This window comes from Pecten maximus, chromosome 2, assembly GCF_902652985.1.
Source record: "Pecten maximus chromosome 2, xPecMax1.1, whole genome shotgun sequence".
Lineage (NCBI taxonomy): Eukaryota > Metazoa > Mollusca > Bivalvia > Pectinida > Pectinidae > Pecten > Pecten maximus.
Window position 1 is genome coordinate 22083727 of NC_047016.1, and position 22686 is coordinate 22106412.

Consider the following 22686-nt stretch of genomic DNA (forward strand, 5'->3'; position numbering starts at 1 on the left):
CATCTTGACCTGTAACGCCACCTGTCGCGTCATGTCCGAGGCCAAAACAAAATTAGATGGATATGCCGAAAAAAATACTGAAAATAGCATCACATATGACAAAGCCAGAAGACATTCCCTAGGTTTTATTAGATGTAAGCTTACTCTGATCTTCCAACGCTTCACAAATTTATTTCATCAGTATATATTTTTCTTTGAAATTGTGTATATAGTTTATAATTAGCCTAATAAATGTTTGATCAGAGATAAAGTTGGCCACATCCTAGATTAATACCCCACGAAAATAAAAAAATTCAAAACGAACAGATATTGACTTGATATAGGGAGACTAGACAATAAACAGCATCACCATAACAGGGTTTAGTTAACAATATTATTATATCCCACTACAGACTTGGGGAGATGGTATACTGGAACAAGCTTTCCTTCGTCTCTCCACCATCTGTCCTTCATCTGTCCATCCATCCGTCCATCTGTGTGTTTCAGGATTTTTGTCTTGACAACTCCTAGTTTCCTGAGTATTTTTTTAAGATCCGACTAGTTTTATGGCTGTTATGCCCATTTCAGTTAAGATTAATGGCTGACACTTGTCTGTTACAACTCCTACATGGCTTTTATCCCAATTTTACACCACATGGATGGATACAGGTATACAGTTATACTCCTATTAATTTTGTTGGGCCTATATCAAGTTATCCAGTTGTCACGGTGAAATCGTCATGATAAATCAGCATGTCAATTTCAAGGTAGAAGTGTCAAAGGTCATAATCCCCTTGTAAGAGATCGGAATATTGAAATAAAATTTTACCAAGTCATTCCTAGTAACTTTCAGGTCTACTGCACCAGGTCCAGCGATATTATTGGACGACATGTCAAACTGACAATTTCCAACATTTTCATCATCATTTCTTAATCAGTCAATGGTTTGTGTGAAATATATATACCATTGTACTAAAAATGTGTTATTAAATAATAATTATGTGAAATCACTCACAGACTATAATTTTTTTGTGATTTGGATCACAAACCTTTGGGTCTGATAAGAAATGATGGTGAATCACGAGTCTTCAATGAAGTCATATAAATCAATATAAAACAAGTACACAAGAATAAGTTTACTTGAATTTTATTTGAGTATTGTTCATATCAGAACATTGTTTTCAATTTTCACTTATCTACATTTAACAAACTACAAATAAATGATCTACAGGTATTGGTGAACTTCACTCAATATTGAAGACTAGAAAAATAAATACTAAGAGAAGGAAAGATAGTAAGAAGAGAAAAGGGAAACATTTACGATCAAAGACATGCCCAAACTAATTTTAAAATCTACCAGACATACAAATACCCCCAAATAAGGAAGAAAGCATACATATAAAATTGAAAATTAAAAATATGAAACCTTCCTTATCAAAGTATAAAATAATTGATACAACAGACACTGAAGATACTGAATTTGTTTATCTTTGTACGAAATTTCTCGATTATCTCCCCTATTTGAAAACTGTTGTTATGAAATTAGTGTTATGTTGGGATATTTTCTGAAGTCAGTATACTATATAATATGTAATATATTATGAAGGAGGGGGTATATCATGTATACTGGTCAACAGAAAAACACAGGTGTACACTTGTAATATACAACTATTCATAGCACTCAAGTGAACCACATTGTATTTACATAAATTCATTCACAACTCTCACTCTCCTGAAAAGAAATTATGTCACCATGTTGGACAAACACTATTAAATGGTGCCCATTCCTACCACTGATAAATGTACCAAAGTTATCAACCCTACTGATCCTAAATCAGCTCAAACGATCTGTTGATATTCAACAAAGTAAAAACATTAAACCCCATTGTGGAAACACTCAATTATAAAAGTGATATCAAAATTAAGATGTAAAATATTATTAGACTTTTTTTATCAAATCTATGATTTCTCCAGGCTAAGATATGTAGGTTAAGATATTTTGTTCTTATATGAATAAATACAAGTTACTCAAAATATAACAAGTTACAAATATAGTCTGTCTCATTTGGATTTCATTAATCTAATAATTAAACTCTATGGATAAAAAATCTATATTAAAGAAAAAATGATAACTTAAAACATCAATATAAATCGCAATATTTTTCTTTTATTCTTATTTGATACTAAAATACATGTAACTGCACTAAAATACAAGTAAATTGTACTAAGATACATGTAAACTGTATGATCTTGCTATGTTGACAGATTACAATATCAATACTGTTTGTATTGAGAAATCATTTACATACACATTTACAGATATGATACAAGCTTTAAATACAATTTTTACAATAATATTTACATAACAAAATTAGAAATAAAACTGTCTAAACACCTTAACTAATAGCACTGTGTTCAGACAAGAGTAAAACAAACAAAACAAAAACATCATACACAGACTCATCAATAATTTTCTGGTGTAGAAAATTATCTATCTGTCCATAAATTGTCTAGACCAATGAAACAGGTGCATTCTACAGCTGCCTTTTGAGTACATAATACATCATGATTGCCGTCATTAGACCATTAATAACAATAGTTGTCTTGGATCTGAGTATTGCAGGAATTTGTACAAAAATAAGCGAATTGAACTTGAATGAATAACAAGTATTTTGATGAAAACACTCAAGTGTGACATAAACACTATAAAACAGATCTGGCGTAATTGTCAACATGTTCCTGTCAAAGGAGTGTCAGTTAATACACACGTAGATGATCACATGTCCATTCCTTCTGTAACCAGTGTCAATTTCACAAAATTGTAACAGAAGTGTATATGACACAACAACAGTTTTTTTCAGGTACACGACAGCACACAGTAAGGGAGCATCTATTACTTCAATCAGGAGTGTCCATTTCACAAGATGGTAACAGAAGAAGAGCCAGAACAGTCGCTGTGTGAGCTGTAGTGGTCGAGAGATCCACGAACATCGAAGACACGTTGCTCAAGAAGGCTCTTCCAGGCATACTTCTGCTCTGCATCAGGTGCTCTAAACAGCATCTTGTCGACCTGGTCATGACGGTTTCGACTCGATCCCTTGATGGCAGTGGCGAGGTGGAGAACTAACTCAGTAGCTGAAAGTAATAAAGGAATAAATTAGGTACATTTATATTAAAACAAGATTACAAAATAACAACTGTGATATATTTAAATTTTAATTATATTTTTAAATCAGATGACAAGAAAACAAATTGTGATATTTATACGTTTAAACAAATCTGCTTATCTTCCATGCTATATCAAAATTCTTGTATGTATTCTTCAAATGTATAGTGCAACTTCTTAAAACCAATCCTCAAAACTGATCATTCTTGATAACGATCAAATTGGTGATATGCAGCACAAGTTCTTTTTTTCTATTTCTGAACAATTACTTTTAATTTTCTAAATTCAAAAAAAATTGAATTTTTCGATAATTTTTAATTGAAAAGTCACTATGATCTAACTATCGTACAATGATTTTATTGTAAATATTTTTGTATCAGTACTTACTGTGCTTCCTGTGGCCTTCAACTCCTGCGACGTTTCGAAGATAAGTAGGGTTCCAACAAACTCGAAGGCGGTTGTCACGGTCTCTCTCAGTCTCAAGGAGCATGTCATTGAAGAGCATCACGTATACCTAAAAACAAACAGACAAATTACTACAAGCTCAACAAGGCATGGGTAGAGGTTTGTTTTGTTGTAATTTATAGATAATGTATACATCAATAGAGATGGTAACCATTTTGTATTTGTATTCAAATTATTTATAAAGCCATTTATTGGTGTAATTTTACTTAATAAGTAAAATTTTACTTAAATCATAATAGGTTTACTTGTCAGATACAAGTGGCAGCAAACAATGCTTTCAAATGTTGTTTTAATACTAATATGGGTTGTTACAAGGATATAATTAATTTGAGCATTCACTGCACAAATCCGTGCCGACTTATTTCCATTTATTTAACCCACTAACAATCATTTCATTTCTTACCTTGACCCACTGTTTCCCCTCCCAGCGGAAGAGATCTCCAGCAAAGATGAGGTGTCGGTCGTTCTGTACAAGCTGGAAAGGCTGGACACCTGAGGCAAAGACGAGGCTGTCCTGAATACGGGCCACCTGGGAGTCAACGGATCGCACAGTTGCCATGGATGCTGATGTGATGATGTTGGATCGCTTGGCTCTGCTGGAGGACTTGCTGGATGATGTGGAACCACTCTCACTGCCACTGCTCGAAGCTGAGGATGAATAGGACAGACGCTGACCTCCCTGTGCGGAGCTGGACGATGAGGTCAGTGAGGTGAGGCTCTGGACACGGGCGACACAGCTGTAGTTGGTGATGTTGGTGGTACATTCCTGTAACCCTAGAGACAGAAATAGGATAATTAGAAAACATGTACATTGCCGTAATCATTTGGTATAATAAGTTCCCAGTGTTTTATATACAAACACATACCAACTTTAAATTTGGCCCTAAATTACTCAAAGTACCAATGGGCCATATGAAAATTACATTACAATACCAACTGCGTCACAAAAAGTGTATTTATTTACTTTGGCATTTTTTATGGTTACAGTACTACTAAATATTTAGTACAGTAACTATCTCATCATAATAAAGAACCCATGTTAAACTTAACCATTGAAATTAGCATGAATGGAATACGGTTAACACTGTAGTTATATTTTAATTTTCTAAACCTGAACAGATGACTCCCTATAGATTTGTAAACTTACATTCTGTGACTTGCTTGAGTTCCTTGTAGTCATGGTGATCAGCAGGTGTGTTGATGAAGATCTCACGCAAAACCTGGTACAGGTCATTGATGTGCTACAAAAATGAGAAAAATATACATTATAGTCTCACATCAAACTGTGTAATCTGGTTAATACCCTCTAACAGTACACAAAAATATCTCTTATTCCTGACAAGAGATATATTATGGGTAAAATAACAATATTCCATATAGATATTTAGCCATTCCCTACTAATTTAAATAATACTCAACATTGACCTAATATAGCAGTTTTTATTTGTTTATAAGCAGGCAGAGTAGTAGGATACATTGTATAATTGTCAGTGATTTTTACTGTTATTGTAACTTACCTGGACTGGTCTGCAGATAAAGGCACTGATGGAAGGCTGTCTGGAGTCCTGAATGGGGTCCTGCAAAAGTAACAAACATTAAATAAGGATTTTTTTAATTACATCAATAAAAACAAATTTACTACCTAATTTACAGAAAAATATTTGTTTTATCTGGTTTTTAAAAAAATTGACAGAAACAGATAAGGGATTCTAGAAAAAACCAGATATGTAACTTCTCACATGAACAGAATGTTTTGTCAATTTAGATTACACAGTTTCCAAATATTTCTTCCCATATGATTTTGAATTATTTATAAGACTTGCAACAATATTACACCACATGATTTGTTTGAAATAACTAATAAATTTTGCCATTTTGATGTTGCATATTCGATCTTACCTTCAGGAACTTCATGAAGTCTGTGTTGCTTCGAAGGTCTGACAGTACGTTGTTGGCCTCATCCTAGTCCCTTGGCATACAGGTCGTAGGCTTGGCAGAGCATGTGCATCTGTAATAAATAAAGATATTTATAAATTCAATGATAAGAATAACTTGAAATTGTGCAAAACCAACAACACACTTTCTCGGTTAATATTGCCCAAAAAGCTGGATGTTGGGTAAGGAGAAAAATGAGACGACGAGTATATGTCAATATAAGCCTCCTTGTATTAAAGTCAGATCACGTATAAACCACAATATAAAATAACATGATACTTCTATATATAAGTTCATTTTAAAAATCTATGTATTACCTCCCCTTACGCCATAATAAATACCCCCTTCTGTAAAATATGTTTTCTGAATGTTAGAAAATATTGTACAACTGCCTTACCTTGGACTGATAGATCATGCCTATGAAGTTCATGAAGGTCTGGCCATCAGCGCTGCTCATGGAACCATCAGTGTCGGAGGACAGCATGGAGGGTCTGTTGTCGTTGATCTGCTTAACCTGGTACTCGGAAATCGTCACAACCTTTCAATCAAAATAAAATTTGGTTAGTTTTTGATAGAATAAATGCTTTTCTTATTGAAGATTCTACAAAAACCAGGTCAACTCCTCAAGTTTTACAATATCTGTTAACTATGTGTACCTGGATTTTTTTCAATAGTTCGAAAGGTATAAATTATCTCAGGGCAACCTTTATCAAGGTTTAAATTCATCAAGAGTTTACATGTAAGTTTGAAGTTGTCATTGCTCCTTTAACAAGATATGCTGCAGAGGTCAATTTTCAATGTATCTGTTTATATCCTTAAATTAAATTTATAAATTTTAGAATGCTTTACAGCAGAAAATGTTGTTTTGATGAAATCATGTTAAAGGCAACCAAATTCCTTAGGCCATGTATACAAACATACCTTCTCGATGTTCTGGAAGAGAGCTGTGTGCTGTTTACGGCTCAGGATACAGTGGCGAAGAGGTCGGGAGAAGCGCTGCATACCGGCATGCATGAAGTCGATGAAGTCCAGCTCAAGGCTCAAGAGTCGGTGCATGGCGTCCTGTTTCCGTCGCTCAGCAGTCAGAACAGTCTGAATGAAAAGGAAAAAATAATATAAACAGAATGCCAAGGTTAACTTTAATCTCTGCATGACCAATTTTCTTTCAAAATATTATGAACCAAACAATTATGTTTTCAGACTAAAATGCATATTATCTGCAAACTTAAAATTGAGCTATTATTTTTTTTTCAAAAAAAGCATATGCAAATGTGCCTGTGGCGTAAAATTGTATCACTTACTAGATATTTGCACTAGATTGGCATTTTTAGAATTTTCCCTACATTTCCAGACCGAGACTTACCTGGTGGCCGTTGCAGAAGAGTGGGAGGGGTGTACTGGTGATGAGGTTACTGGGGAGCATGAGCAGGTTCTCGTCGACGGAAATCTCGTTCTCCTTGTACTCCTCATAGGAATCGGCCTCTGATGACTCCCTGGGGTCCTGACCGGCACGGATGTCATGCTGCTCAAAGGTTCCTGCAGGGGTCTGTTTCCATGGTGACTTGTCAAGGGTCTCAATGCTGACCTGACGAGGGCGCTGGATATCGAGAACGATGGAGTTGCCGGCATGCCTGCAGAAATCAGATAGATCACATTTAAATAAAGTTAAATAAAACAAACTTAATCAGGAAGTACAAAAAAAGCTCTGTACAACTCACTTTTGTTTCTTTAAACATTACAGTTGTATTATAATTCCTCTAAATTATGTCTCATCGTCTACTTTTACTCCCAAAATACAAAACACTCTCTCAGAAGAATTATGGCTTGAACATGTATTTGCCCCCAAAATAGCATTAAGGTTATACAACTCTTGAAGCTCTCCTAATAACTTACTTGACAAGTTTGGCGACACTGGCGGCCTGTGATCGGGACACGTTCTGGCTGTTGACACGGACGACACAGTCACCAGGCTGGAGTCCGGCCGTCTCGGCAGGGGAAGCTAAAGCACAAGGACAGATTATAAACATATGTAACGCAGATGATTAATGTACTCATTCAGTAGATTCACTTCGAAAAGTCAGTGAAAATTAGCTCTGATTTTTTATTTACATTTGTAATTAACAGTTGCAGAACAAGATATAATTTTTTTTTAAAGCTTGCAAAACATTTCAATAGGTTTCTTTTACAAAAGCTTCATTTTTTGATTAAATCAAACAATCTGGCATTGACTACTTGTTTTTACATATATCCCACATCGTTTGGTATTTAGTAGACTTACCTCTATCAACACGACCAACTTTAACTGGACAGGATTCGATGACAGAGAATCCAAAGCCATGCTTGCCTCGATGAACCGTTACCTGTAAATATTGAAATTGAGAATAATGAACAATGAAAATAAAACGTTTTAAATCAATGGAATTATAACAAAAATGTTTACAATTAGCTTAGCCCCAATTCTTATTACATTAGATCCCAAAACTAACAGAAACACTTAATTATGATTAATTTACAAATGCTTTAATTAAGATATATACACTTCTTATGAAACTAGGCAATAATTTCTTTTAATGACTTTACAAGTTTTTGCTATATCTACATTACATGTGCAGGTACTTACACTGACAGAATCCATTCCCCAAACATCCTTGTTGACCTGTGGGATGTTCTCTGGGTCTGAAAGATAACAGATTTATTAGATAAACTTGTATAACATGGAGGACAAGAATACCAGACTGAGGCCAGTACAGTGGTGTGCAGCACACACCTCTTTGTACTACAGTTAACACAAACAATTGATCCTATACACTCAATTGTAAATCACTTTTATAGATTTTATATATAGGTACAATTAACTAAAACATAATACACTGTATTATGTATTGTTTTTTTCAAAGAGTAATCAAGATTTTTGACATGTATTTTGTTTTGTACATGTAAATTGATGTAAAATAGCAGTTTAAATTCATGGTAGACTTACTTCGTAGCTTCAGTTCTGGTTTCTGTTTGTGAGACACCTGTAGATGTTTCTTACGACCAATCTCCTCAGTCAGAAGGTAGTACCAGCCACCGACGTCCTACACAGGTAAAATGAAACAATGACTTAGAATTCTTTCAAGTAAATAAAACTGACTTGAAAAATGGGACCAAAAACACTGAAGCGTGATTATCATGACTTTATATTTTGATAGGTTTAGCATCCGCTATTATAGCCACTCAATGGATAAGACTTAGGTTTAAAGGAAGACATACATTAATACAAGACTTATTAAATTTCTCATTAAAATTCCTTACTTATGTATTAATATACATAATTCAGTCAAGTTATTCTTATACGCTTACTTTAATTAGTATTTGATAGATCAACAATTCCCAGACTTATATTGAATGTTGTTTCTTACCTTCCTGGGATTCAGCAGATGACAGATACCAAACGACATACAGCCCAAAAACTCGGTCACACTACAAATAAATACATAACATTATAAACCTTGTCTTAAGCCTTTTCTAAAATACATCAGGGGTGTCAATAAGTTTTCAAACCAGACTTTTTGAGAGATTTTTGTGGTCAACAATAGGCCATATTTTCAATTGAAATTATTTCATTTTAAAGAAAATTCCCAAAATTTGAAGTTTACTCCTTGAAATGATCTTCCCAAAGTGAGACAAGGTGATCCCTACCTAAACCAGTGTATAAAGGTCTGAACTGTAGACAGTGTAAGTTTATCAACATTGATTACAAATCTACTATTTCAAATAGTAGCAGATGAATTATCTGAAGTAGAAATGTTTTCACCGACTACATCCACAATTGAAACCCCTGACAATACAAATTTAACACAATGTCAGTAGAATAAAACATCCAGCTAATAACAAAACAGTCTACACAATGACTAAATTAGAGCAAGGCTACTCAAAATACAAAGTAAAATGAAAAAAAAATATTTGAGTATGAAAAATGGTAAAAATAAGATTTATATGAAAATACAAACTTTTTCTCACGGGATAAAGCCAGGTTTTTGTAAGTAAGTGAATCCCCTTCCATGTCCCACGAGGTTCCCTTTAAGAATGCTTTACCCCTTTGATGTTGTGTGTTATTACAACATTACTAAGTACAATACTAGTTGATTCCTGATATCACACACCCCACCTTTTACCTGAGCCAGGTAAAACCTAATTAGCTAATTGTGTTAACAGCACTGGGTGCCTCACCTTGATTTTTGTGATCACATAGGGTAAGCTATATGGGCCTAAGTCCCTGGTTCCCAGCTGATTAAATTAAGAGACTGATTATGAAAAGTGTTGAGAACCCTGGTGACTTCAGTTGAACATATTTTTTGAGTTGAGTATTGGTACAATTAGCAGACATGGTCACTTAGAGAAGGTGTTGTAAAAGTCTGGCCTGTACCTGAGAGCCATTACTATAAAACTGATTTACAAAGGTGCCAGTAACTTCTACAGAATATTAATCAATAATGTAGCTAATTACCATCCCATATTGCCTTTTATCCTACTTTAATTCCATGTTGAGTAGTAATTCTAATAAACTTTCAGACTGTCAGAAACAACATCTGCTGTTTGTGTTGTCTGTAATTTATTAGGGTAATTATGCTGTCTCCCTCAGATACAAAAACACATTTTCCCGACTTTATTCTGGAGTAATATCTAATTTGATTTGATTCGATTTCTTTTCTTTTTTTTCCAATTGACAAAAATCAAGAACTTAAACCAGAATTCTAAAAATAGAAAGAGCTTTTTTCCCCCCGAGACAATCTGTACTAGTTATATACAAGATATCAGAAGAATGGAAGATTTATTTTCCAAAATTTATTTCTAGAAAAAAATCCCTGTGTGTTAAGTAAGTTGATCCTTTTAGTTTTCTAAGCATCAAAGGATTCAAAATCCAAAGAGAGGCTCACCTGGTCTCGGCTTCAGGTGTGAGATGGAGATTTAATCTAAGCTCTAATCTGGTTGAATTAGACTTTCCCTACAGAGTAAAGTACTACTGCTAATAAAGGAAGGTGACAATACACCACTGGAGCCCAGCATTTAATGATGGTCCCCCCTGTACCTCTGTCTGACAATGTCCTCATTATCACGAGCCTCTCCTTGTTATCACTACACACAAACCTAACCAACACTTTCTCCTCAATTTTAACACAACCCATTGTATGATCAGACATTATGGTTTAAATTATTCAACATTACAAATGTGAACAGACCAAAGGAATATTGTATAAAATTTATCAGATATCCAAAAGAATTCCACCACATGATTATATGATTTGATCAGCTGTACTTGAACAATACTGATAGCCATAGGAACCTATACAATAGACCCAATACATGTTTTGGTGTACCGCAGTACATAATTAAGTTTTAGCACCTGCCCTAACAAACCTCAAGTTACCATAGAAACCAAACAAATAATATAATGGCAAATACATATTTACCTTGAACCTATAAACTTTTGCCCGCAGATGTTCTGATCCATATCAATTTTTTAAAATTTAAACCGTTTAAAAAAATGCTAACTTCAACTAAATAACTTTTCCCCTACCTAGGACTTTCTTTTCATACCAACAGTGCATATCAATATACATAATTACTGTTCAGATGTGTATCATGTGTGACCTGATTATAGCTGTCAAGTCATAGTTCTTGACTTTAGGAGGATCAATAAACAGAAAATCCAAGTGTATATAGATTAAATATTATTAAACTGTAAAATATCTACCTTAACATCTGACACACCTGAATAATTTGCACCTGCCCACACTTTTGATTTCATTTTAACAAAATTTAAATACATTCAATGCATCATTACTATTGCACTAACTTTTTTCATATTTTTATAAACCTTGATTCTCTAATGACCCCTTGTAATCATAAAAATCAGATGTATGCAGCCAGGGAGGACATTTAAATAAAATATTTAAAAAAAAAAAAAAGTTTTTTAATTTCTTATAATTGGGCCCTTGTTTAATGGCTAGGTGAAATATCTATATTTCTATGACAGTAAACTATGATATATAGAGTAGTGTAAATGGTCCTACCTGGTACCCTGGTCACGGTGCCAAACAGAGATCATTAGACGCTTGTTGTAATCTTCCTCACTCAGCTCACTGTAACAAAGAAAAATCATTGTCAAACATTCCGAGGCATGAATCTGTTAAATTTTTAAATATTCTGAAAACAGAAATAATTATCAAGTGGAACATCTTGTCATTTCAATTTCAAAACAATTATCCCATGAAGCTGAACATCCTTTTTTAACCAAACATTTTAAAATCATTGTGGGACAATCAGAGATATGTTAATTATTTATGTGTCTTTGGAATGTACTTTGAGATGACTGAAGATACACTTCACTAATTCTTACACCTTTCTAATATATCTAAATAATTAATAAGCTTTGTTAACCTACAAATACAAACAACTGAAATATTTAATATCAAAATCATCAATTTTAATAAGAAAAAAATCTTATTGTGTGTGTACCTTGGGCCAGTAAGATCCCTTCTGTTAGTCAATGGATTCCAATTAAGTTGGGGAATTAACTGTTCATTTTTGTATAACACAGTTGGAATAACAAGTTTTGATGAGAATAAATTTATAAATGTGTGAAAAAGCTTTGTGTTTTGGAGTTGTATAACTAATAAGTGTTAATTGTACTCGTGTTTGGCCACTAACAGAATACAGATAGTTTGATATTACACAGCATGACAAGCAATGGGCTATATTTCTAACATGAATATTGGTGATAACACAACCAACGAGGAATACATATTTAACATTGAAACATAAAAACAATTGTCACTGTTTTAATATGATGGGCTGTGTTATAGTATTTCAGCAAAAGTGTATAACTTCAAAGACAAAATATAAATATATATAATCTAGTGAATTTTACTGTGAAATATATATACCATATCAATCAAAATCATATATTGGAGGAAAATATTCTAAGCATAAATTTATTTAAGAAACTTAATTTGAATTGAGACACAAATAAACATGTCAGTCAGTACATTTTTCCACATGTAGATACATTGTGACAGGTAAAAATATCAATATCCTGAACAGTAACCAACTAATTTGTGTCAATCCTTGATTTTGTCTGTCCAGGTAGCAGGCCAAAGACACAGGTAGTTAATTTGTGTACTACAGACTGGCCAGAGACACAGGTAGTTAATTGGTGTACCACAGACTACAAATGGCAGACTAGGGAAACAATGGGATAATCCTATACCCTGATCTGACTGACAGGTAGCAGTGTCACCTGTTAGCTGCTACCTGTAATTGATATTTACCTGTGTCAGCTTCTGTAGCTTAATTGATACACAGGTAACTAAACATATGATACACAGTGGGAGGACAGCTTATCAATGTCACCAATTGGATAGGTACCATTGAATGTCTGACATCAATTAACATGGACAGGCAGAAAGATTAGAGAGATAGTCCACTAAAATTCATTTAATTTCTTTAAACTAATACAAGTTCAAAAATCAATTACTTCAAGGTGGTTCTGTAAATCTAAAAGTGTAACATTTAATTATGTTGTTGATTCTGTATACATGTAATAATAGATGTTTGACGTCAGTATGTTTTTTCAAACTTTAAATATTGGGATGGTCTTAATACAAAAAAAAACGTTATTTCTGTTTTTTTGTTTTTTTAATTAAAAGTGTAAAATCACTTGACAAAATTGAAGTTAAATAATGTCATGTTTTCCTTCCTTCTATGTATTTATTATATTTATCATGCTATCATGTTATTCTGTACAGATAGTCTATAATGTTTACAATTCTGGACATTATTGCCATACAAAAAACACTTAAGTGTTTGGTAACCTATTGTCCAGGATTAGGATAATCCACAGGTAAAACAGTGATTTATCCACTAAAGCCATAGACACCAGGTAAGCTTCCTGGGAAGATATGAAACAAGTGAACTGGAACCAAACTAGTTATATAACTGTCAGTGTTCACGTTCTTATCTATTTTTTTAATAAAAATAAATTAGTAACCTAAGGATTAAGTAAATTATGATAATAACCAAACATTAATCATTTGAATAAGATTATTTATATATATATCTATATTTTTTTCATACAAAGTAAATTATTTGTTTGTTGGCCTGTTGTATTTGTTTACATTGACACTTAACATGTACTATCTAATTCACAGATGTTATACTAACAATACATTTCTCCAATCTAACACATATATGTCCACATTGTTCCATATTTATCTAAAAACAGGTATGTCAGACTTAAGTGTAAGTCTCCAACCCTTTTTTTAAATACAAATTTGCTTTCTTCAATCTTTTTAAGTGTTATTCATTTCTAAAAGGAGCTATGTTTTATCTCTTCCTAACAGACTACAGGTCTAATTGAAACAATTCATAAAGCCGTAATTAGCATGAAAAATTCAACCTCAGGTAATGTACTACTATGGAACATATTAGTTAAATGATCACGAATAAGATAAATCAAAATTAAACAAAACGTAGAAAAAATATCATATTAAATTAAACATGTACTTACAAGGAGAACTTCTCGTCATAGAGGGGGTTGTTGGAGTCGATCACCATCTCAGTCTTACAACGGGACTTCTTTGTGTCGTCAGGGATCAAAGACATCTGGAAATTGAAAATTCATAATTAGTTCATATTCTCTTATCATTTATCTATATATCTAAACAAAAACATGAATAATACAGAATTATATTTGGTTTCTTTGATGTCAAAGTCCATGTGAAATTTTTTTTTTTATACTTATTCAAAAATAGCTTACCTTGACATAGGAGTTACATAGTGGTTTCCACTTGGACTGGAGATGACGAGCTTGAACAACTAAAAAAGAAATAATTTGTTTTAAAATCCATTGATAAAATTCACAAAAATAATTGTTAAAACACAACAAAAAAATTAATGTATTGAAAAAGTTTAAATTAATTGAATACACAGATATTTATATTTTTTTATTAACAAATTTATAATCATCACAATAACTGTTAACTTATAGATATACTGGGAATATCTGAAGTTTTTTGTTCACTGTCTTCTGTAATTAAACTTACCATGGACAGTCAAAAGGCCAAAGTTCATGTAGGCAGAAATCTTCAGCTGTCCTGTAAAAAAAATAACCAAATAAAATAAAATGTATCACAATAATAATACAGCTTCATCATATGTCAAATAGAAACCTTAGAATTAGATAAAGGTAAGTGATATATCTGTACAATAAATAGTGATGTAATATATGATGCCAAAGGTTAAATTGGAATTGATAGCATATATGTTGGATGCAGGCATCTCTAAGTCTATACCAGTAATATTACAATATAAATACAGATTATTTGTTTAATAAATAATTAAATGTTTAGTGTTTCAGTATTCTGGACAAGTAGGTACATATATTTAATCATTCAAATGAGGAACTAAAACAGTAAAACTAAAACAGTATTATTATTATTATTTTTTTTTGGAAAAAAAATTTAATTAGTCTAATTAATTACCTCGAGCAAACATGCCACGCTTGGGAGGTGCAAGCCCCAAGGCTGCAGTACCCAGCATGATGACCATGATGATACACTATAGATGATAAGTCACTACACTCAGATATAAACACACTAATATAGAATAGTAAATCCCAGAATCAAGTGAAAATCCACAACACTGCACCAGGCTACTCTTATCTATGTCTGTCACGTAAGGCTAATAGAGATGAAATGAGGGGTGAAGTTTCACAGGTGTAAAAATAGGGCTTTATGGTCAGTCCTACTCCAATTTGGAGTAGAGAGGTCAACGAGGTCTCTGATTGGCCAGAAATCCAGGTGTGTCCCTGCTAGGTACATACAAGCTACCCAGGTAATGGGTTAGTGTATAGGTATGTGCAGCCAGGTGTGAATTTTACAGGTAGAGTGTAATGATAGGTAAGCTACACCTGTTTTAAACAATAGGTGTATATTCTACTGAGCTGCTCAATATAACAGAATAAACATTCTAGGAAAAACACATACATTTAAGTTATTGCTAAAGATAACAAGCAGTTGAGTATTAACTGCTTCTTTTGGGAGTAATGGGTTTGTTTGTACTACTGATACAATTAATCTTTAAGGTCAAAATAGGGTGATAAAATCCCAGAAGTTTGTAACTAACATAATTTTTAATCTGTCTGACCCCCATATGTCTGATTTATCTGAGTATTTTCTCACCTGTATCCTACCTGTGCATTTTCTATGAAAAGATGTCAGACTTGTGACACTTCACAAAATAAATATTGCAGAGTTTTATTATCAGAATTTGTTTATCCATAGGATATTGCTATATTAAGCCATGTGCCAACAGCCCCAATAGGGCATTACCAAGATAGGGGCTGATAATGTCCCCAAACTCAGCAGTGCTCTAAATGCAGTGTAATCCACAAGTTGTCTGATTTCAATTATCACAAATATCTTCATTTAAAACCATCATATGTATAACACTGAAAATGGACCCTACCTAACTATATATATGTAAATACCTGCAAGGTTTCTACGTTTCATAAATTTTTATCACCTTAATGTACAGTATCCTCTAAAAAGGTACACCTAATATTGTACAACTAACACATTAATTTCCTTGCCTTTCAGAACACCAAATTATCACCGGTAACAACTCCTCCCTAATATTTCTAATCAGATGTAATAATCAATTGATAAAGGACAAATACATTGAACTGCATTTTTATGCTTAAGTGATCAAAACTTTCTAAAAATACTACTCTATCAAAAACTTCCAGGCTTCCTGGTACATTGTCAAATCAAAGTTACATTTTGATATATTGTTACACCAATACAACACTTCATATCTTAATTACTTGATCTTACAAAGAGAATTGTTTTGAACGACAGAACCCCTCAATATTACTATGATATATCTCTGAAATCAAGTCTGATCACTAAAAACTTTTTTTCAGATTTAATCTTTCTTTATTTAACTCCACCGGCTGCCTTTCTTGTCGAATTACTTCAACGTTCATTTTTTTTCCTCCAAGTCACCCAATGAATTCATATATAAAAGGATCAGTATAATGTACCATTGGCTAAATCAATGTAGGGTAAGGTTTTTGTTTGAGAGTAAACGTTTTCTTTAATTCAATTTTTTTTTTTTAAATTTCTGCTATATAAAAAGGATTTTCAACGAAGCAGGTGTATATCTAACAGTACAACCCCCCTTGTCTGGCCTACACTGTACCTGGATTCCGATACAGCAGGTGTGTGGAACAAAGGTTCGAGGGTATGACAAGACATGTGGATGTTGGATAAATAGGGAGCCTACTGGCAGATTGAAAACATGTCAACTGTGTGCCACAGAGACAACGGGACGAAAATCAAACACTCAAGAGCCGGGATATACGCGAATAGAAGATTAGGAATCACTTTGGTACACTACAGTACACATTTAAAAAGTGAGCGGTTATCCATTATCTGATCCATTATCAAATCTAACTCGATGGAAAATAGGTAGCTGAAGGGTATAGACTTGACTGTAAGATACACCACGCGTCAATCAGTTCAGATACACGCGCCCAACGTCTAACGTTTACCTTCGACATGTGGTCGCTCACACTTCTCCGCACAAGTCTCTTTGTTTGTGGTTACGCTTGGTTAGTTTTACAATGAAAATGTTAGCACACTCTTTTGAGGAAGAGCTCTAGAATGAATTGAAAAGATGATTTAAGTAGGATTAGGGGTAATTGTTAACTTTTAAATTGCATTTATGTTATTTATTGAAGAGATTATTAGCCAACTGTTACAAAACCCTGATTTTCTCCAGTAAGAACAGAAAATATGGAAGGTACTATATATCTTACTGCTAACTCCTATATTAGTAATTGTCTCTGTAATCATAAATGCTAAATACATTGAAATCTTTGTAGTGCACTTTCTCCAATCTTAACATCCAATAGCACCCCCAGAGTGTCAGAGGAGTGGGAGGGAGGGGGGTATCTATAACCTAATATAACTCCAGGTAACCAGGGTGGATGGGGAGGGGCACCCCACCAGGGTGGATTGGGAGGGGCACCCCACCCTGCCTATATCTGTCTCCTCCAGAGCTGTCGGTAATGTGTGACCTTACATAAATCCTAAAACACAGACAACACCTGTCCAACAGTGATGTAACCACACTTGGATACTGACCCTTCCATAAAACCACACCTACCTACACATATCTATTGATAGGCTCTCAAAATGTACATTTGACAGACCAGCACCCCATAAAACTGACATTGCCCAAATCTTATCCTTTTATCAGGACCCTAAAATGGTACTTATATGGCCTTTTATGGTTTTGTGAATATGGTTAGGCACTGCCTTCTAATCCTAATTGAAGATCAATAGCCCCATTTTGTTCACTACACAAGGGGCACCTGCTATGTCCATCAAGCCACAACCCTGTGAGGGGTCTGGTGCCTCGCCCCAACAGATTCAGATTAGGTATCAATCTATGGTGGACAAAAATAACACAAAATTGTCAAATAATGAGAGCCATTCATTACAACCATCATTTAACTGTTGTTCTCGGCTGGTGTCAATTTCAAATTATGCAGTCTGTGTTTGGATCAGCTTTCAAAGGTGTCCACAACATCAGTAAAAAATCTCTAGTCTAAAAACTATTCTTTATCATTTACAAAAATAATCATATCAGTTGACAATAACTATTGATGTTGTGGAGGATACATCTGTCCTCCAAGTACAAAGAGCACTGCACAAAAAACATGTCAACATTGTGGGAGCTTTGAAACATTAATGAGAAAATGACATAGTGTTGATCCAGTAATATGGATATCTAGTATTGGTTGAGTAGGTAGTGCTCTCTGCTGATAGCCAATAAAACTATAATTAGGTCAAGCCATACCTCTGGACACAGACAATGGCCATTTCTGAAGCCTTATTTTCAACTACAGTACTATGTTTTTGAACAACATAATTTCACAATTAGAAACAAGCTGTATTAAAATTTGATTTAAATGTGAAACAGTTGCAAACGTACATTGGAACTGGAAACTGACTAATTCACACCATGTTGGAGCTCGAGGTGGCCACTGTAACTACCAAGGCCACCAATCCTCAGGGGAATATGGCCTTACCTAAATCAATTTCTGACAGAATTTAATTTAATTAGCAGACCTAATTAAAACAGGCACCTGTTGCAGACTTCCTTAAATATCAATTGAGGATTGAATTCATTTAGCATACCAGTCTTATTACTGTCAAACTCTGTACAAATAAATTGCATTTGAAAACAATTTACTGATAATGATATAGTGAGGCCCTCCCCCAACCTTATCTGTGTGAGCTCATTATACACACAGTACAAATCACTCTCTACAAATTGTATTTGAAAACAATTTACTGATAAGCTGAAATATCCATGTCTGAGTAAGTCTTATCCATTTTATTAAATTAGATTTGAAAAACGATTTACTGATAAGTGTAGCTGGACCTCCCCCTGTATTAGATACAATTAGTTGGAGAATTTCCTGGGTATACCACTGAGAATTCTCACTGGGGCTCTCATGTCACCCAGCATCCCTCCCACCAATCACCTATCAGATTCAGTGGCTGGGGGCTCAAGATGCAGAGAACTCTCCACAAAATCTGGTCTTAATAAATACAAATGTTCTGGAACAAATTACCTGGGGACATTTCTCCCCTAATGGTGTGCATTTTTAACAGTTTTAACATTTCTGTCACGAATCATTTCTCAGTTTTTACTGACACTTTTCTAGATATCAACAAGTTCTTATTCACGGTCCTTGTCACGAAAGTAAATGTTCACAATTTTAAAATTTCTGTCATGAATGATTTTTCAAGTTTCAATGACAGACTAATTAATAGTGATCATTAAAATGTATCCAGTCACATTCCTTCACTGATTAGTTTACTGCCTTGTACTCTATACTATATTTCTACCAGTTATTTGACATGTTCATCTAAGCATACATGCTATTTCATTCTTCAAACTCAAAGAGACAGGTTCATTAAATATCTTGAAATTTGAAACTGACACAACAATGACAACAAGATTTACTGCCGGAAAATGGAAACTGGAGAATGAAGTGAGCTGTGATGTTAAGTGCATCATGTGTGGATAGTTTGTACACTAGACAGTGTAGGAAAGCTATAAACATACCTTAATATATATGATTGTATCAGAGGTAATAATTATTTTATTAGGACTGACCAGTAGGAAAGCTATCAACATGGATATCCTAATATATATGATTGTATCAGAGATGATAATTATGAATATGATAATTGTTAATGATGAGCTGAATACATAAAGGCCTGGTTGTGTACAGGATACAGACATAACCCATTAGGTGGTCGGTAGGATTAGACACAGGTCATGAAGATGTGCTCAAAAAGACATTTACCAGGGAAGGCTCATTGTGGAAAATCAACTGACAACAATTAGAGCATTGTAAATTGGGTGTCCACTGGTCATCTATATTACATCACTGCTCAGTTCTTTTGAGAGTTGACCACAGGCCTGGTCAAAATTGGGATGTTTGGTCATTTAAGAGACAAGGTTTACCAGAACTAATGGAAGGCTGGGCAGTATGACCTTGATAAAACCTTGTGGCCCTATCAGGCCTTATCTGGCTATCTAAATGAGGTATTCTAGGAGGAAACAGGCAGTAAAATTCAAACTTCTGACATCTTTGGTGTTGTTATCTTTTAATAAGTATCTGTTCAAATATCAAGCTGTCAGTTAACAGCATTAATAGCAGTTAGAGCCATTGTCAGATAGTAAAACCATTAACTAATAGACCTTGTTTCCTGGCAAAAACTCAAACTTATCAGCAAAAATCTTCAATTCATATATTTTAATAGCTACTTTGTCAACTGGTGATGTAACCAAAGAGCCATCAAACAAGCTAAACCTGTTGTTATTGTCCTCAACATACTCCACATGTTTGAGCCAGATATCACTTGTGTTAATAATTCATATGTTTAAGAATAAATTATCATTTTCACCAGAAAACATGGTCCAGGAAGAAATGTTTTTATTGTTTCTACAGTAATATCACAACAACTCTGTACTGACCTTCACTTTGGAGAACCTTGAGGGGTTTAGACCTGGACTTTTGGTTTGGTTTAACATCTGGGGTACTTGTTGGGTAGGAGTCATCAGGCTGGATAGATGAACTTTTCTCTTCTGTACCACTGCTCCCAGACACCTTCAGTCGTTTACAGGGGCTGATGATCTTAGCAATGCTTTCAATTTCCTCATAAACATGTACACTCTCCATGGCTGGCTGGGTGGGGCGCATGATATTCATCTGCATTCGATCTGAATAAAAAAAAACATGAAAAGTTATTAGCATAAATAATACACAGTCAAGGCAAACAGATGTGCCTCTAAAATTCATTTTACAAAAATTAAGAGTAATTTATGTAAATTCAAAGTAAGTTCAAAGTCACAATATCATGTTTAGATATATTTTTCATCATTATATGTTTTTAAACGGTTGATAATTAGGTTATACCAGGGGAGATCAATCTCACACAAATGTCCTTGACCTCCACCATAGAACACGACACATCACCGCTCCATGAACATTATTTATATTTCAATCCACGAAATGATAATTCAAACAAAAATCCACAAATCCGGATACTGTAACACATCCTAGCAGCATGAGGCGTGTTAGTGTGTTTTAAACTTAGTCCCGTGTCAAAGGTAAGACGGGACATCTGAACCGTAAACGATACATTTGGCGTATAATATGGTCAAAGGTCGAAAGCAACTTCCGTTGGCCGCATGACAAATGAAGCTATTATTTAGAGTACAAATGACCAGTGGTCTCAAGCCAATTTCTAATGTTAGTTTAACAAACATGGACACAAGACCCATCGTAAATCAAATCCACACCAGCCATCACTTCAAAGGTCGGCGCGCTCAGCCTCTGGGCAAGCGCTCCGATGCTCACTACATTTTACCGTTTTGAACCTTAAAAAATGTCGTGCATGACAAACTGACCGACGAATTTCACTTCCTACTAGATATGAGTAAGCATGTAGGTTTTGTCGCTGGAAGTTTACGAGGTATCTTAAATTGGGTTGGAATGGAAATTTCACAAACTGCTAATGACGTTTTCATTTTAATTTAAACGGCAACTTGAATGGCAACAGAATGGCAAATAAAAAACAAATGTACATTATATTGATTAAAATTGACTTACTAGATATACATGTGTTCATATGACAATTTCCCTCCCAAGTCAGTTTGTCTTTCCATATAACACGTGTACGTCCCCCCTCTCCGCTGTAGAACTGAACCACTAGACCTCATCATTCAATTAACTATTACCATTAACCGTTTTAGTATCTAATTTTCACGAGCGAGGAGTGAAAGCGAAAGTAGGAGGTGTAAAGAATAGATAAGATCTCGCGCCGGTGACACCTGAATTACAGACCCCCGGGCCTTAATGTACCGTGACAGCGATCCACGTAACACAATTACCCTGGGGTGTACAAATCTATCTACCAACTGTCAGTATAGTTTTATAGTTAGTTTCATTTGTCTTAAATCCTAAAAGTTAAAGAATAATGTTAAATTTTATCGTGTCATAAAATAGATTAAAACATTTAACTCAGAAGTTCCATATTATACAGTTTACAAACATATTACTGAATATTGTATGTCTCTGCCATGTTTTCTAGTCGTAGTAAGTATTTCCACATATTAAGTTTACAAGTACGGAATCCCCGCTCTAAAAAGATTTTTTGAAATGATCATTTTGTTTGGATTCATTTGAAAATACTACCAACACATTAACATATTTTACAACAAATCAATCTTTAAATTGACCAATCAATCAAAGTATTTCGTACAGATCTAATTCGCTATAAAATATGGTGAATATTCAAGAAGTTTTTAACACATAGACAATGATTAAAAGCGAGAAATTAGATCTGAAACTGGAAACCGAGTACACATGTATAAAGAAGACCTACCTGGGAACTCGGAGTAAATATTCTCCTTACATTCCCTCCGCGATCTCAGAAGCTCGTATATAGACTGATACATGACTGCTAATCACACGAAACGTAAACACACAAATCCGATTTATTCTACGA

General features: G+C 34.2%; 1 protein-coding gene across 1 annotated transcript; it reads right to left on the reverse strand.

The window, feature by feature from the left end:
* Positions 1–1110: 1110 nt before the first annotated feature.
* On the reverse strand, positions 1111–22686 carry LOC117321521. The gene is given in 21 exon segments (XM_033875952.1): positions 1111–3114; positions 3533–3659; positions 4014–4384; positions 4758–4851; positions 5128–5187; positions 5510–5569; positions 5571–5618; positions 5943–6083; positions 6467–6637; positions 6909–7176; positions 7439–7544; positions 7824–7905; positions 8166–8221; positions 8526–8622; positions 8947–9007; positions 11602–11670; positions 14097–14191; positions 14346–14404; positions 14632–14682; positions 20651–20896; positions 22564–22686. Coding segments are annotated over 21 exon segments (2553 nt in total). The 5' UTR covers positions 22637–22686; the 3' UTR covers positions 1111–2896.